The 17,037-nt window shown below is 51.5% G+C and overlaps 1 protein-coding gene and 1 long non-coding RNA gene across 3 annotated transcripts; both read left to right on the forward strand.

Annotated features, from left to right (window-relative positions):
• Window positions 1–271: 271 nt before the first annotated feature.
• On the forward strand, window positions 272–3,666 carry LOC147348489 (uncharacterized). Its single transcript, XR_015151646.1, has 2 exons — window positions 272–418; window positions 1,832–3,666. It is a non-coding gene; the product is annotated as an uncharacterized LOC147348489 (long non-coding RNA).
• Window positions 3,667–4,297: 631 nt separating this feature from the next.
• MON1A (MON1 vesicular trafficking associated A) lies at window positions 4,298–15,515 on the forward strand. 2 transcript variants are annotated; one of them, XM_086367976.1, is made up of 7 exons: window positions 4,298–4,578; window positions 5,628–5,758; window positions 10,334–10,473; window positions 11,737–12,222; window positions 13,181–13,946; window positions 14,976–15,123; window positions 15,216–15,515. In XM_086367976.1, exons 3-7 carry the CDS (start codon window positions 10,347–10,349, stop codon window positions 15,354–15,356), a joined length of 1,668 nt encoding a protein of 555 aa, XP_086224102.1. In that variant the 5' UTR covers window positions 4,298–4,578; window positions 5,628–5,758; window positions 10,334–10,346; the 3' UTR covers window positions 15,357–15,515. The 2 variants fall into 2 exon arrangements, with proteins under 2 accessions (XP_086224102.1, XP_086224101.1); XM_086367975.1 differs by lacking the exon at window positions 5,628–5,758.
• The last annotated feature ends 1,522 nt before the right edge of the window (window positions 15,516–17,037 follow it).

Here is a 17,037-nt window from a genome sequence, read left to right on the forward strand (position 1 = left end):
TCAGGCATCTTGTCTGGAAGTCATTCATTCAAGAACTTCATGAAGCACCTGCTGTGTGCCAGGCACTGGATCAAGTACTGGAGTTACAGGAGCTTGAACAAAGCTGATAAACTTTGCTGCTCTGGTGGCGATGGGAGTGGGGGTGGCTGTGGAAGAGAGGTGACAAACTAAACAAGATACACAGTCTCTGCTCAAAGGAGTTTGGTTTCTGTAAGGAGGGAGATGGAAAGCTGTTGGGGGGCTCTAAACAGAATAACATCGTGATTTCCAGGTAAATAGGATCCCTCTGGCTTCTGTGTGGAGAATAGGCTGAAGGTGAAAAGGGCAGAAGCAGGCCAGCTGGCTAGGAGACTGCCTGGAAAGATGGAAGAATGTGGGAAGAGCAATTTTGGCAGGAAGAAGAGGAGCTCAGTTTTCGGTAGGTTGTTTTTGATGCCTAGTAGACAAGATTTGGAGTTGGCAATTGGCTACATTTGCCTAGAGTTCAAATTAAAAGTCAGGGTTAGAGCTGCAAATCTGAGAGGTATCAACATATCACTGGTGCTGGTACCTAAAGCCTTGGGCCTGGATGAGATGGCTTTGCAAATGAAGGAGTGAGTTATAGACTAGACTGGAGCACTAAGAGGTTTCAGGGAAGAGGAAGAACACCTACACAGAACTGTGGGTACTTTGCTTCCCAAACTGGGCCATTATTGGTGGATCTCTCCCTTATCACATAGTACTTTGTCCTTCCAAGAGGTAAACATATGAAGGAACTAATTATTTTTACCTTATGCCCACTCTCCTTGGGCAATAATAATTGCAACCCTTTATCACAACTCTGCTCCTGGCCTTGTGCTGACCCTTCATTATCTCATTTAATCTTAACAGTAACCACATGATATCCCCTTTTGTAGTTATGGAAACCAAAGCCCAGAAAGATTAATTTGCTGCAGCTGGAAAGTAGAAGATGGGGGGATTCCAACTCAAGTCAGTCCTACTCCAGGGCTCATGCTGTTGACAACTTTCCCCTTCTCCTTAGGGTGATGATGGAGGGCTTTCAGAGGAAGCATCTGGATTTTTTTTTTTAAACTTACACTGGCCCATAGTACTTGTAAGGCTGTTTATACTATGCTATGCTATGCTAAGTCACTTCAGTCGTGTCCGACTCTGTGCGACCCCATAGATGGCAGCCCACCAGGCTCCCCCGTCCCTGGGATTCTCCAGGCAAGAACACTGGAGTGGGCTGCCATTTCCTTCTCCAATGCATGAAAGTGAAAAGTGAAAGTGAAGTCACTCAGTCATGTCCGACTCTTAGCAACCCCATGGATTGCAGCCTAACAGGCTCAGGCTCCTCCGTCCGTGGGATTTTCCAAGCAAGAGTACTGGAGTGGGTATACTACCTAAGACCAAAAAGTGTGAACTGTTTAGAAGAGCTGATCCAGAACAGCGCCCTCACCCAGAATGGGGAGTACAACATCCAGTTGCAGAGGTGGGTTGGCTCACTTTCAGCCCCTAAAATTCTCACACAGATGAGCCCAGCAAAGAGGAAGGCTGCTCTGCTGCCTGTGGTTCATTGCTGCCTTGATCACACTTGGGGCCATGACTCTTCAGCACTGAAAGTAGAGACTTGATCAAATGTTAAAATGAGAGACAGGAACCAGGAAAGATACAGATGATACAAGGACCACAGATGAAATTTTCCAGCAGATTAGGAAAGGCAGTTGCTTTACCAGGAACTGCAAAAGAAATAAAGGCAGGAAGGAAAACCTCTTTGAAATTCCCAGGAAAGGACTGACTATTCTTATTATTAGTTCAGAATACTTCATATTATATAATGTTATATTTGTAGGAGGGGGAAACTGCTGAAGATGCTGAAAGAGTCATTAAAGAATTTGCCCTGAGTCACACCAGCAAGACAGCAACAGGGCTGGAACAGATCCCAGCTTCTGGATACAATCGGGCCTTTTCACTTCAGCTGCAACTTCTTCACAGCACCTCAGGTTCTGAAATGGCCACTCCAGTTATGAAAAAAAAAGAAATCTGTGGAAGAACAGAGGTCTTTTACCTTTGCGCTTCCTCCTGGTGGCTCCGATGGTTAAGAATCTGCCTGCAATGAGGGAAAGCCAGGTTTGATCCCTGGGTCTGGAAGATCCCCTGGAGAGAGGAATGGCAACCCACTCCAGTATTCTTGCCTTGTGAATTCCACGGACAACGGAGACTGGTGGGCTGCAGTCCATAGGGTCACAAAGAGTCAGACATAACTGAGCGAGTAACACTTACAACTAGTCCTCATTACTGCTGCTGTAGAGATGACACACTGGGTCGATGCAAATCATGGGCCTAGACAAAACAGAAAGCTGAGATTTTGAGGAGCCCCTGACCTGGAGGTGCAGGGTAGCTTGGTATTTGTGGCAAAGGCCAAGGCTTAAAATAATGTCATACAGTGCCACAGAGCCATAACAGAATTGACAAGTGCTATTATCCCAAAAGACCTAGATTTATTTCTTTGTAATTCTATCAGCAAAAGTGACATTTAGGATGGGTTGTCCCAATACTCAAATGTAGATCAATAGGTAGATTAAAACAGAGGGTTTTTTTTTTAAGAGAATTATGCTTTTAATATTTATTTGTTTTATTTGACTGTGCCAGGTCTTAGTTGCGGCCCATGGATCTTTGATCTTCGTTGCAGCATGCAGGATCTTTAGTTTCAGCATGTGGGATCTAGTTCCCTAACCAGGGATTGAACCTGGGCCCCCTACATAGGGAGCACAGAATCTTAGCCACTGGACCACTAGGCAAGTCCATAGAGTGACGTACAATCAAGCGTTAGTTAGAAGCTCATGGGATATATGGTCACTTGCTTGGCTAAGGAGATGCAATACTTCCAAGTGACAGAGGTGCTATCTGATAGAGCTGATGTGCTTGAAAGCAAGAGACTCAAAGAAACCCTGAGGTCACATGGAGACTGTTGTGGTTGGTTGGGTATGTTAGAAATCTTTAAATTTGTCTTCTTTGGGGATCAATTCTATGGGCTGAAGCTTCTGGTTAATGGAATGTAGTCAGCATATTTCTGTTCAAATCAGAGAATATGAGATCTTCTTGGCTTATACTCTTGTAATATGGCAGGACTAGTGAGAGTAAAACTGTATCAATGATATTTACTCTAAGGGAGGAAGCCTGTCCTCCTGAGCCAATGAAGAGAAAAATTACTGAATGACCTGTGAAGACAAGGATAGCTAAGGAATTGGGCATTTTCTCACATATTCTTAACTAAAAGGGAGGAGAAAGCTTCCCTTAAACTATGTGCATGAGTTTAATAGCCCTGAGCAAAGCCATCTCTCATAAAAGGCCACAGCTTTTTCAGTGTCAGTCACAGTCCAGTTTGTGGACATGGGCTCCAACTGGCAGCTGTCTGAGACTGTAAGAAAAGCCCCGGGGGCAGGGCTCCCCCAGTTCCAGTATAGGACTGAGATGGAGACAGGACATTGCACTGGGGTGCTTGGAGCAACAGGGATAATCAGAGGAGTGACTTCAGACTTTCCTTCATCCCTAAACTGTTGGGTGAATTAACATGAGGCTATTAAGTAATTTAATTGCTTCAGAGACACATGAGCAGTATCGTTGTTAATCCCTAACTTGATTTCTTTAAAGTACTCTCCAAAAATAAAATTGTTGGGAAAGCTTTATGTTGTCCTGTTTGTTTTTTAGATCACTTTGTCTCTAGGAAATCACAAATGTTCGTAGGAGAGTTTCCTTGCCCTGGCAAATCACCTGGGAAGTTTTAAAAAAGATATGGATGTGTGAGTCCATCCCAGTCCAATTAAATCAAAAGTTCCAGGCATTTGTGTGTTTTAAGTTCTCCAGGTCATTCTATGTGCAGAATTGAGAACTACCATTCTAGAGACTCATATATTAAAATGTGATTGAAAGGATGTCCTTTTAGCATCAAACCGTGTGCCTACATCCTTTACAGCCAGTGTGGCCGGGCTCACTTATGACATTTATCCAGCCCCCAAACTTGCACTGTCCTTCCACAATTAGTGGAGGAAACTACGCTAGGGAGGAAAGAAAGTCTCTTTTCCTCGAAGTAAACCTCTTGTTCGCTAGGGCAGAAGGTCTGGGGAGTTTGGGCCTGCGGTCCACCCGGGGCTATGGGTTTGGGGAGGTGTCTGAGCTTGGCTGGGACCCTGCAGAAGGCGGAGCGGGATGCGGGCACCCCTGGCCTGGGTCAGGCCCAGCCCGGGGCTCTGCCCAGACCCGCGACCCTCCCCGCCCCGCGGCGGCCGTGCACTGCGGACTACATTTCCCATAATGCACACCAGGGGCGGGCAGGGCCCGGCCCAGCTACTGGAGCCGGGCCTCCGCCGCGAGAGGCCGGCGAATGCTGTCTTCCTGAACCGGCAATCGGCAAGGGGCGGTGGGAGGGAGTGGTGGCCTGCGCCGTGGCCATGTCTGCGTCCACAGGGGGCCGTGGTCCTGCGAACCTGAGCCATCAGTCTGGGCCGGGCCGGATACCCGTGCCCTCCCGGGGGTCCGGCAGAGGGCAGTGACCGGCAATCTCTGTGTTCTCCCCCTACCCCCTTCCCCGAGAAACAGGTGAGTCCGACTGCCAACCCACGTGGCCTGGGGGCGCCGAGAGACTGGAGAGCTGTCATCTTTGGAGGGAGGGGCTTGAAGACGAGGCCCCTACCGTCTACGTTGCTATTTGCGGTAGGAGGACTGGGTCTCTCTAGGGTCCCTTAGCTGGTTCCCAGCTGGGGAATACAAAAGCGAGGCCTGGAGCTCTTCCTTTGGCTGGAAGGACAAAGTCCTATAGCGGGCAGTGGCCAAAGAGTACCCGCCCACACTTAACGCACACAGATTCGGCCGGGCAGAGTACTCTCAAAGATTGGCAGAGGTTGACTGGTGGGTGAGCAGGCAGCTTCTGAAGGTGTCTTGCGGCTTGGGACTTTGCTCTCAAGGGTGCCCTGGCTCGGATAACCAAGCTGCCTCTTGTACCTGGTGAGCCACCCCTTTCTGAACTGAGTTTGCTGCGGGAGGGTGAGCAGCCTTTGTCAGAGAGGAGAGTGGTCACCACCAGTGGCAAGTACCAGGCTATACTCTCACCACGGAGTAGACATCCTCCTGAAGCAGCTACAGCAGAGCCTGACCTGGACCCTGTCTGCCACACAACCAAGCACCCTGGCACCATTGTCCCAGACCGCCCACTTCCCAAGCATCAAGGCAGATTAGGGCACTATCTAAGCAGGAAGAGGGAGCAAGAGTGCTAGGGAGCCAATAGGGAGGGGTTCTTGCCAGGCCTTCCCACTCTCCAGACCAGGCACCTAGAGGAGGGAGGCATACCGGAAGGGCTCATTGAGCTAACTTGTTTGGTGACATTGCTCAAAGGCACAGCAGAGCACTTCTGGGGAAAATAGCAAGCCCTGGGGGCTTCTGGAGAGGCCGCCAAAGAAGGGGCCCCATGGGAGACTCTGGGACCGGTTCCAAGAGACCTCTCTTGTTTAACTGCTTCAGCCACCCAGGAGCTTCTGCCACACAGGTTATGGCTCCAATAGGGTTTGGGGTGGGGTTTGCTGTGAGTCATTCACCCTCTCTGCCTAGTTTTTTCCCGTGTTAAGTGTCCAGGGAACTGTTTGTTTCTTCAGGGCTTTTGACTGGATCCCCAGATTGGCCTTGGAGATCTTGAGGTACTGCATGGTCTCAAGTGGTCGGGGAACTGTTCCGAATGAGGTGCACACTAGCCCCAAGCAGCTGACCCTGCCCTCACTCCATGCAGGTACCATGTTGAGTAGTACTTGGTTATGCTGGTATTCAGCTCAGTTACCTGAAGTCTAGTGGGGTCAGTGGGAAGTGGGGCCTCAGTACACTGGATAAGTGCTGTGGCCCTTGTTTGAGTCTTTGAGTCAGAGGCACAAGACTACAGAGCAGGAGCATGTGGCAAAAAGGAGTTCAACTTGTGAGGGATTTCTGGGAGCAGCAGAGAACCAATGGTCTGTCCCGCCACTTCAGGATGGAGAACCAGGGAGCCTGGAGGAACTCCCAGCCCTAGGCCCAAAGGCATCTCTTTGTCCCAGCATCACAGATGGGTCATTTCAGGTCAGAGCCCACCTAGCTTCACGAGGTCAGAAGCACATTTTCCCAGGCCTGTTCACTGAAGGCCTGGCTCAGGATGAGCAATCTCTAAGGCCTAATTTATATTCCAGAGACCACTGGACCTGTGTATAAGTGCAGGTGCACACAGTCTGAATGTTAACTAAACGTAATCATGATATACTAAAGACAGCTGAGTGAGTACATGCCTACTCTGTCTCAGAGTAACCAAGCTACATACTTTATCTCATTTAATCCTCACACAACCCAGTGAAAATCATCCTCATTTCATAGGTAAGAAAGCTGAGACATAAAATCAAGTCAGGTTAATCCTGGTCCCTCTGACTCCAGAGCCGTTTTTTTCCCCCAAACACTGAGGACAAGTCTTCCCCACAGGCTGGAGTCTCCTCAGGCTACATGGGAGCTGGGTGTTTTTTGAGGAACTTTCACCTTCTCCCTTCCAAAGTTATTTATCTGACAAGTGTTAATTAAAATCCTCCTGCCTATGGAGCTGACATTTTGCGACAGCTCACAGGGTGACCTTCGATGTAGAAAAATAAAATAGGGCTAGGGAGATAAGAATCCAGGATATTCCAGGAAAGCCTCTCTGATAAGGTACCTCTTGAAAGCCTCTCTGATAAGGTACCTCTTGAGCATCAACCTGAAGGAAGTGACAGAGTGACTCATGTAGATATTTGCCCAAGTAGTGAGGTGGGGGGGCAGGAGAGAAGTAGAGTGGTATGGTCCATGCAGAAAGTTCAGCAAGAGTGAAGTTCTAAAGTGAAAGAATACTCAGGAATTACGTTTACACTATACTTGTTGCTGTTTAGTCACAAAATTGTGTCAGACTCTTTGTGACCCCCATGGACTATAGCCCACCAGGCCCCTCTGTCCATGGGATTTTCTAGGCAAGAACACTAAAGTGGGTTTCCATTTCCTTCTCCAGGCGATCTTCCCAACCCAGGGATAGAACCCGCGTCTTCTGCGTTGGCAGGCAGATTCTTTACCGCTGAGCCACCAGGGAAGCCACATTATACTTAAGGAAAGCCATGAAGTCAGTGAAGCTGGGTTGAAGCAGAGCGAGTAGGGGCAAGAATAGGAGATGAGGCCGAAGAAGTAATTAGGGGTGGTGGTGCAGGGAAGCACGTGTGCACAGTGGTTCTTGTACACCACTGTGAAGAAGCTGGCTTTCTCACTGGGTCAGGTATGACTGTTAAAGAGTTGTGGGCAAAAAAATTACATGGCCTGACTTCTGTTTCAAACCAATCACTTTATGTACTGTGAGAAGGACAGACTCTCCAAGGACAAGGACAGAAGTGGGGAGACTAGTTAGAAGCCCATGGCAACCATCTGCCAGAGAGATCATGTTGGCCTGGACCAGTGTGGTAGTGGTGGAGGTGATGAGATTGGTTAGATTCTGATTGCAGGTGGTTCCCCCTGAACATCAGTAATATGTTTCATGAAAGTTGGACATTCTGTCCAGAATCAATAACTTTATATCTGTTGCCCACTTTTTTTTTTTTTTGGTCATTTAACTTTTTTTTTTTTAATTGAAATACAGTCTATTGGTGATGGATAGGGAAGAAGGGAACAGTGATGATCTGAGGGGGAGGCGACAGCTGCTGAAGCCATATGCTTGGGTAGGTGAGATGGGCTGGAGTGGAGGCGTTAGCCCTCAGTGGAGCCAGGATAGTGCATCTTCAGCAAGAAGGAAGGCAGAGTCTGGCAGGTAAGGTGAGGTGGTGGTGGGCAGCTTGGAAGTTCTCTTTGTGACTTCAGTTTCCTCAGTGAACTAGAAGGAAGGTTCTCACTGATAGAGCTGAGAGTGAGCATGGGAGAAGATGATGGAAGCTTAAGAAGAGAGATGATGTGAAGGTATCGACTAGGGGAGTGGGCAAGTGAGTACACATAGAAATGTGGGGCATGTGCACTTAAAGCAATGCTTCTGGACCCTCTCCTTAGAAAAAAGCACATCCCAGTCTAGATCTCCATCTACGGAGCCAGGTCCAAAAGCCCTGGCTCCCCCTCTGCCTGCATCTGGACAGACTCATCTGTCTACAGTCATTCTCTTTACACAGCAACGCAGACCCCACCTTGACTTTTATGTTAGCTTGTGGAATAATGGTCTACAGGGCTCCTGGTATTGGCTGTGTCTTCTTGCTCTAGACCTGGACATGCTCTAGTTGCCTTCCCATCCACTGCCCCGGGCTCTGTGGTGTTGCGGTGACTGTTTTGGCCTGTTTTGGCTTGCTTCTCTTGGTCTCAGTTTCAAAGGAGACCTTTCTGGATGCCTCCCCAGGTTTCTGTTGAGGCCACGCAGTGTCTTAATTACTCTGGCCTTTTGTCAAACAAGGTGGCCCACACCTTGGTCTTCTGGGCTCTGACCCTCGCTGGGAACCTCACTCTTGAGTGCCCTGGTGGACAGGCTTGGGTGGGCCTAGAAAATCCCCAAAGGTAGATGTTCTCCCAAATAAACTTCCTTTCAAGGTTACTCAAAGCACACTCTGTGTGGGGTGATGCTGTTGGCCAGTGGTCCCCCCTCTTAGGCCGTGGTGCTCCAGGAGCAGTGTGGGAATGGCCATCAGGCCAGTCTCTGGCCCCTGCCTCCCTGTCCGTCTGTTCTGCACATTGAGCTTCTGTAAAAGATTAATTTGAAGAAAGGATCCCATGGCTTACCACAAAGATGACAAGAAGAAGAGCTTGAAAATCAGTTCTTTTAGTCAAGAGGGTGGTCAGAAAGACAGGTCTGAGATACAGATAAGCTGGGGCAACACCAATGATAGTGATAGTGACGCTGCTTCCCTAAAATCACTCTTTTCATGAACGTTTTTGAGCACCTGCCTCATGCCAGGCTCAGGGTGGGGTCATTTACCCAAGATGACAGAGCTAGTAAAGGGACAAGCCTCAGTTATTCCTTGTGGACTCTGCCCCAGGAGGGGCAGGGTCTCCTGTGCTCACACTGACAGCAGCCCTGCCCAGGCCCTGGGCCTGCCTGCAGGGCCTGCCTCATGAGTCCTTGGCTAATCTCTGCTGCCCTTCTAGCCCAAACAAATCTGTCTCCCCTAAAGGGTCAATGCCTCAGATGGAACCTGTCTCCTGTAGATGGTATGTTGCCTGCCAAATGAAGACCCTTCAGCCTGTCATTTGGGGCCATAGCGGCTAAGCCTCAGTCCACCCAACTTCGTTATCCCTGACATCCACTCTTGGCCACATCCCCCTGACCCGGAGGCTGCATCTCTCCTCAGTGTCTCCTGCAGAGACCAGGCTGCATCTCTCCTCAGTGTCCATCAAATGGGCACTGAGAACCCACATGGCCATAGTTGGTTTTGACTGGAAAGGGGAGCCCTGGTGCCAGATTCAATAGATGCAAAATGCAAGTGGAAAAACAAGGCTCAGGCCTGAAGATAAGCCAGCTTGCTCTGACTCACTTCTTTCTTAGCGCTTAAATATCAAAAGGAACTGATCGGTCAACTCGAGTTTTGAATAGAGAAATATTTATGGTAGGATGTACAAGGGAAAATATCAGGATATAGAATGGTTTCAGTTCCCAGCTCCAGCTCTTCTTTCCTGTCTCAACCTTGAGTGAGGAGGTGCTTATACTCTCTCAGCTGCAGTTCCTTCACCTGTAAAGCTAGCCTGGCAAGAGTGCCTCCTCAGAAGGGAGTGATAGAATTGGATAAAAATCTACATAACCTTAGCATGCTACTGTGGCATTTAGGGGGATTAGCTGCTATTATCAGTTTATAGATAAATACATAACATTTTATATACATTGTTTTAAAAAAGAGTAGAGGGAATTCCCTAGCTGTCCAATGGTTAGGACTCCGTGCTTCCAATGCAGGGGGCATGGGTTCGATCCCTGGCCAGGGAACTAGATCTCACATGCCACAGGGCGTGGACAAATAAATACATATTTTTTTTAATTAAAAAAAATTTTAAAACACTAGAAAGAAATATACTAAGATGTGAACAGTGAGACATCCTGAATGGTGGGACATTTCTTTCTTTTTTTTTTTTCTATTTTCCAAGTTTTATACAGTGAATAGATACCATGTGTTTTTCCTTTCATAATCATCCAAAGAAGCGCATGCTTTTTTCGAAGGGCAAATATGCCCTTCTGAATACAGAACCTATTCCCTAGAGGTCTGAGTTACTTGGGTCCTGGTGAGGGGTATTTTTCTGTACTTAAGCACAGTTAATTGTGCCAGTGAGCCCTGCCACTAGCACCTTGCCCTCAATGATGCCTTTGTTTGCTCCACAGGAGAGCCCAAGGGATGGCCACTGACATGCAGAGGAAGAGAAGCAGCGAAGGCCCCGATGGCACGTTGGCGCCTTCCGATGGGCAGAGTGTGGAGAGAGCAGAGAGCCCCACACCAGGACTGGCCCAGGGGATGGAGCCAGGTACGGCAGGGTCCTCGGGCACCCCCACCCAGCTCACAGCCAGAGCAGCCTCCTGGGCAGTCTCGATTTCCAGCCACTCTTTTGCTCCTATTCATTCATGCACGTGTTCACTCCCTCACTATTTGTCATGAGCTGGGGATACTGGAGGGATCCAGGCTCAGTCTGCCTCCGGCCTTCCTCTCCACTTAATGTTGTGCCATTCGCCCTGTGCTATCTGACTGCCCATGTGGGCTTTCCTCCTCTTTCCTGGGTCTATAGGTCCCTGCCTGGCTCCCTCTCCCTCCCTCAGCTTTCACCTTAAATGTCATCTCCTCACCAGAGAGGCCTGCTCTGACCACACTCTGTATAGAACACTAGTTTTATAGCGTTGTATTTGTGTGTGTAGGTATTGCCCATCTCTCTCATCCACAAGATCGGGAGCTCTTTGAACACAGAGCTGTGGGTACCTGTGTTGTACCCTGATGCCTGGTACAGTGCTGAACTCATAATAGAGACTCAAAACTTAACTCTTAAACTATTTTGTACCAAAAAAAAAAAAACCTCAGTAAAGGAAGATCAACCTGGTCTCTGCCTTGGAGGAGCTGCAGGCTAGTGAGAGCATTCCACTGGAGGGGGTTCAGAGCTATGGGTCCCTGCATGGGCCTGGGGAGGCATCTCCCAAGGAGAGAGATTCATTGAGCACAGCGGGTATTACATGCACAAGGTGAGGTACTGGGCACACAGCGATGAACAACCAGGTTCCTGCCCTTGAGGGGGAATTCCACTGCAGTTGTGGGGAAGGGCAATAGCTGATAGGTGCCCCATGAGAAGTCAAGGAGGGGGTATATGATAGAGTGCTTGGGGCTAGGGGTCAGGTGACAGGGACAACTAACATCTTTGTTGAGAGCTGAAGTGTGACGGGAGAGCTGGTCTGGGAAGAGGTGGGGAGGCTTCCTGGCAGAGGGAACAGGAGATGCAAAGGCCCGGAGGTAGGTGAGGGTATTCAAAGAGCAGAGGGCGAGGGACTGTGAGATGAGAGTGACAGGGACAGGCAGAAACTAGCCACCACCTCAGCCTGGAGGGGTTTGGGTCTTATTCCCAGTGTGAGGAGACCAATGAGTTGTAAGTCACATGACTTGTAGCAGACTATAGCTGGAGGTAACAGTGGCTTGCCTCATCACAACTGCCTCAGGCAGTCAAGCTAGAGTACTGTATGGGGTGCTGTGCTGGTGAATCAGTCTGCCAGCAGGTACCACTCTAAGCTCCAGTGCTTTTGGCTGCCAGGTGCCGGACAGGAGGGCGCCATGTTCGTCCACGCCCGTTCCTACGAGGACCTGACTGAATCAGAGGATGGGGCGGCTTCTGGGGAGAGCCCCAAGGAGGGTGCTGGGGGTCCCCCACCTCTGGCTACAGACATGCGTCAGATCAGCCAGGACTTCAGTGAGTTGAGCACTCAGCTGACAGGTGTTGCCCGAGACCTGCAGGAGGAGATGCTTCCAGGAAGCTCTGAGGACTGGCCAGAGTCCCCAGGGGCAGCCAGGCGACCAGCCACAGAGCCCCCAAGGGATGGCGCTGGCGAAGGGGATGAGGAAGAGGCTGCTGAGGCCTGGCGACGGCACCAGAAGCATGTCTTTGTGCTGAGCGAGGCGGGGAAGCCTGTGTACTCACGCTACGGGTCCGAGGAGGCACTTTCCAGCACCATGGGTGTCATGGTGGCCCTGGTGTCCTTCCTAGAGGCTGACAAGAATGCCATCCGTTCCATCCATGCAGGTGAGCCCCCTGGAGGGGGTGCTGAGAGGTCTCCCTGGCCACACAGTTCATTCACACCAGGTTTTGGACCCCCAGGGACTAGAGGGCTGGGATATACTATGTGACCAAGTCCCTCCACCTCAGTGAGCCCCAGGTCCTCATCTGGGAACACAGGGAAACAACACTGACTGCCTCATAGAGCTGTTGTGAGGTTCAAAGGTGGCTTGCACATGGACTTTGCCCTTAGAGTAAGAAGCCTGGGGAGCTGACCAAAAAATCACAGGTCTTGAGTCCACCCAGCTCTTGCCACTTAACTTAGCCCAAGAGTGTGTGGGTTTTGTTTGTTTATTTGAGGATTTTCTTTTAATTTAAAGAAAAAAATTTCTTTCCATTTTTTATGCTTTTTTTTCTATTTTTGTTTTAATTTATTAAAAAATAATTTATTTTTTTGGCACACTGTAGGGCATATGGGATCTTAGTTCCCCAACCAGGAATGGAACCCAAGTCTGCTGCAGTGGAAGGGCAGAGTCTTAACCACTGGACCACCAGGGAAGTCCCAAGAGTATGTAAACACACTATCCTGAAGTGCTTCCTATGTTTTAGCTGGTCCCAGTCTATGAAGCCAACTCCCTGGTAGCTCAGTCAGTAACGAATCTGCTTGCAGTGCAGGAGACCTGGGTTGGATCCCTGAGTCAGGAAGATCCCCTGGAGAAGGAAATGGCAACCCATTCCAGTATTCTTGCCTGAAAAATCCTATGGACAGAGGAGCCTGGCGGGCTACAGTCCGTGGGGTCGCAAGAGTTGGACACGACTGAAGCGACTCAGCGCACACACACACACACACACACACGTGCCCGAAAGTGACAGGCTCCAGCCGAGAAAGCGGGGCTCTGAGGGTGCTGGGCCAGGCCAATGCGGGAGGGCTTTCCCGGGAGAGGGGCTGAAGCTGATGCCACCCCCATCCATCCACCCCCATCAGATGGCTACAAGGTAGTGTTCGTGCGCCGGAGCCCACTGGTGCTGGTGGCGGTGGCCCGCACGCGGCAGTCGGCGCAGGAACTGGCTCAGGAGTTGCTCTACATCTACTACCAGATCCTAAGCCTGCTTACAGGCGCGCAGCTGAGCCACATCTTCCAGCAGAAGCAGAACTATGACCTGCGGCGCCTGCTCTCGGGCTCGGAGCGCATCACGGACAACCTACTGCAGCTCATGGCGCGAGACCCCAGTTTCCTGATGGGGGCGGCGCGCTGCCTGCCCCTGGCGGCGGCGGTGCGCGACGTGGTGAGTGCCAGCCTGCAGCAGGCGCGCGCCCGCAGCCTGGTCTTCTCCATCCTGTTGGCGCGCAACCAGCTCGTGGCCCTCGTGCGCCGCAAGGACCAATTCCTGCATCCCATCGACCTGCACCTGCTCTTCAACCTCATAAGTTCCTCCTCGTCCTTCCGCGAGGGCGAGGCCTGGACGCCAGTGTGCCTGCCCAAATTCAACGCAGCCGGCTTCTTCCACGCACACATCTCTTACCTGGAGCCTGACACGGATCTCTGCCTGCTGCTCGTCTCCACCGACCGCGAGGACTTCTTTGCCGTCTCTGACTGCCGCCGCCGCTTTCAGGAGCGCCTGCGGAAGCGCGGAGCGCACCTGGCGCTCCGGGAGGCACTGCGCACGCCCTACTACAGTGTTGCCCAGGTGGGCGTCCCCGACCTGCGCCACTTCCTGTATAAGTCAAAGAGCTCAGGACTCTTCACCAGGTGAGGGTGGGCCTTGGGGACTCTGTTGGAGGGAGACAGGGGCGTGGGGAGGGGGCGCTGGTTGGGCCTGAGCCCTGATGCAGTCCTGAAGCTGACCACCCCTCTGGGAATGAGCCGACTTAATGTGTCTGTCTGACTCTGACCCTAGGGAACCCCACCCCCTATCACCCTACTCCCCATCAACCTAGACCTCTCTACTTCATTCATTTCCCAAAAGGCCTTGAAATATCCAATTCACCCAGGGAAGGAAGCTTTCACTGAGGTCTCCTGGGTTGCTGGCCCTGGAGCTACTCTGCCTTAGGGGTCAATTTGGTCCAGCCGGCAGGCAGGACTCCTCCACTTCCTCCAACAGAAAGCCTGGGGCCGATGAGGCCTATTCTATCCTCCTGTTACCCCCTTTTTGGTCCGGGGGGTTCCCAACTCAGTTCTCCTCCCGTCCTATCACTCTCTCTGCTAAGTTGCTAAGTCGCTTCAGTCATGTCCGACTCTGTTCGACCCCATAGACGGCAGCCCACCAGGGTCCGCCGTCACTGGGACTCTCCACGCAAGAACACTGGAGTGGGTTGCCATTTCCTTCTCCAATGCATGAAAGGGAAAAGTGAAAGTGAAGTCGCTCAGTCGTGTCTGACTCCTAGCGACCCCATGGACTGCAGCCCACCAGGTTCCTCTGTCCATGGGATTTTCCAGGCAAGAATACTGGAGTGGGGTGCCATTGCCTTCTCCTCACTCTCTCTAGGACACCTAAACTCAGATTGGCTTCTCCAGAGGGAGGTTCCCCAAAGCTGCCATGAACTTGGGGGCGAGGGGAGAAGAGGGCTGCAGTCCCAGGGCTCTACCCCACCCCACCCCATGCCCACCCCTGTTCTGGGCAGTCTTCAGCAGGGAGGAGACAGTGGCTTGGCGGTGGGTGGGATGCATCTGGAAGGTAGGCCACATGGTGGAGTCTCCCTGGCTAGGAATAGGCATTTCTGGATTTCCAGAGAAGCCAGTGGGAGTCATTCCTTTGCGAACCCACTCCCCCATCTCCAGCCCTGAGATTGAGGCCCCTTACGACAGTGAAGAGGAGCAGGAGCGGCTGCTGGGCCTCTACCAGTACCTGCATAGCCGCGCCCACAATGCCTCCCGCCCCCTGAAGACGATCTACTACACCGGCCCCAACGAGAACCTCCTGGCCTGGGTAAGGTGGCCGTGCGGTGGGCTGGGCTGCCTCGGGGTCCTGGGCAAGGTCCTTAGACAACCTGGATGACCACCCTGTGCCCCCTCCTCCAGGTGACGGGCGCCTTTGAGCTCTACATGTGCTACAGCCCACTGGGGACCAAGGCGTCGGCCGTCAGTGCCATCCATAAACTGATGCGCTGGATCCGCAAAGAGGAAGACCGCCTCTTCATCCTCACGCCCCTCACGTACTGATGAGAATGTGTGTGGGCGCAGCCCTCTTAGGCATATCGGGCTGTGGAAGCCGTGGGAGCCTCCAGGTGGCCCTGGCCTCTCTGCTCCCCCTCCCACTGCTGCAGCAGGCAGCAACTGTGGGGTGGTGTGTGCATTAAAGTGCTTTGGGGAAGACACTGAGGGGCCTTGTCACTGGTTCCTTCATTCAGCCTCTCTCACTCACATACAAACCCTGGCTCCTCCTCCCTAAGCCCTGCCCGTGCTTCCCCATGTACAGGGGCACATGCACATTTTTAAATAGAATTCTCTTATGATTTTATTTGATTTTATTATTTTTTTAAATTTTATTGGCATACAGTTGCTTTAGCACATGCACATTTGAGCCTCTCTTTCCCCTCCTTTGCACAGCATCACATGCGCTCAGAGTCTGCCCCTGGGCTGGGCTGTTTTCATTCAGCTGGAGTCCTGCCACATGTAAAGAGTTCTCTGGGACCCCAAGGGCCTTCCCCCAAACTCCCTGCGAAGCCCCACCCCCACCCCAGTCTGAGCACTTGGTGTGTCCCCTATCATTCCTTGGTGGGATCCCCAGTTGTGTGCCCCCAAAGACTACCCAACCACCTGGGAGCCCTGGCTGACGCTCTGCTTAAGGGGCTGCTGTTGTTCAACAGGGGCTGCTCTGAGTGAGACAGGTACAGCCAAGTGGGGAGGGTCTGAGCCCTGGCATGGCTGGGAGCCCTTGGTGAGGTGACCTAGTGTTAAGCACAGACAGAGTCAGAGTCCAGCCTTGCTGCGGCTGTAGGCCTCTGGGAAAACATCCCAGCTTAGGCTCCCTCATGAAGGCTGTCCACCTCAGCTCCCCTACTTCCAGCCAGCACATTCCTCAGGATGGCCTCAAGAGTAAGCTGGAGAACCTGAAAGAAGACCCAGCTGACCTCTGGGATAGGAGTGGATCCTGCCCTAAGAAGAACAGCCAATGCCCTCTTCAGTCACCCTGATGCCTGGCACGGCCCAGCCTACATGGGTCACCATGAACATCCCAGGAGGCTCAGAAGTGAAGGCCCAGCCCCATTCACTCAACCATGAGAACTTTTCTGGACAGAGCCCAAGGCACAGTGCAGAAAGCCTCTACCTTCCTGCTGGAGGCTCTCCAAGTTATGCCATAGCTTAACCATCTCATTGGCCAAGGAAGCAGAAGACCTCAGAAATACTTATGGGAGAATAGTGTCCACGGAATATAGTCTTCAGACTATAGAGTGAATCACCCTCATGCAGTCTGTGTGCCGGACCAAGACACTCTGTCACTAAAACCAATCCATGCTAGAGAATGTGTCTGTGTGGGTGGCATAGGCCAAGGATGCACTGGAATGATTCACTTACTGTCCCAGGAAAAGGCAGCATAGCCCTTCCCCTTGGCCCCACCCCTTGGCCTCACCCCAGATCATACTAGAATGGATTAGGCAGCAGGCTACCTGCCCAGACCCCGAAGCACCTATGGAGCAGCCAGAGGCTTAGTGGCTGCCACTCACACTGCACATGCCCTGCATCTCTTTTTTACCCGTTTCCTGTTTTTATTACTTCCCTGAATTTTGGCCAGGGCACCAAACCCGTCTCTGGGGCCAAGGTGATGCCAGGCTACCTGTCTCTGACAGCTACTGGTGTTCTTTTGGGTCAGTGGTCAGCCCCCCAGTGTCCCTGCTGGCTG

This window comes from Bos grunniens, chromosome 22 (assembly GCF_055505025.1).
Source record: "Bos grunniens cultivar Pamir isolate PY7600 chromosome 22, Bosgru_T2T1.0, whole genome shotgun sequence".
Taxonomy (NCBI): domain Eukaryota; kingdom Metazoa; phylum Chordata; class Mammalia; order Artiodactyla; family Bovidae; genus Bos; species Bos grunniens.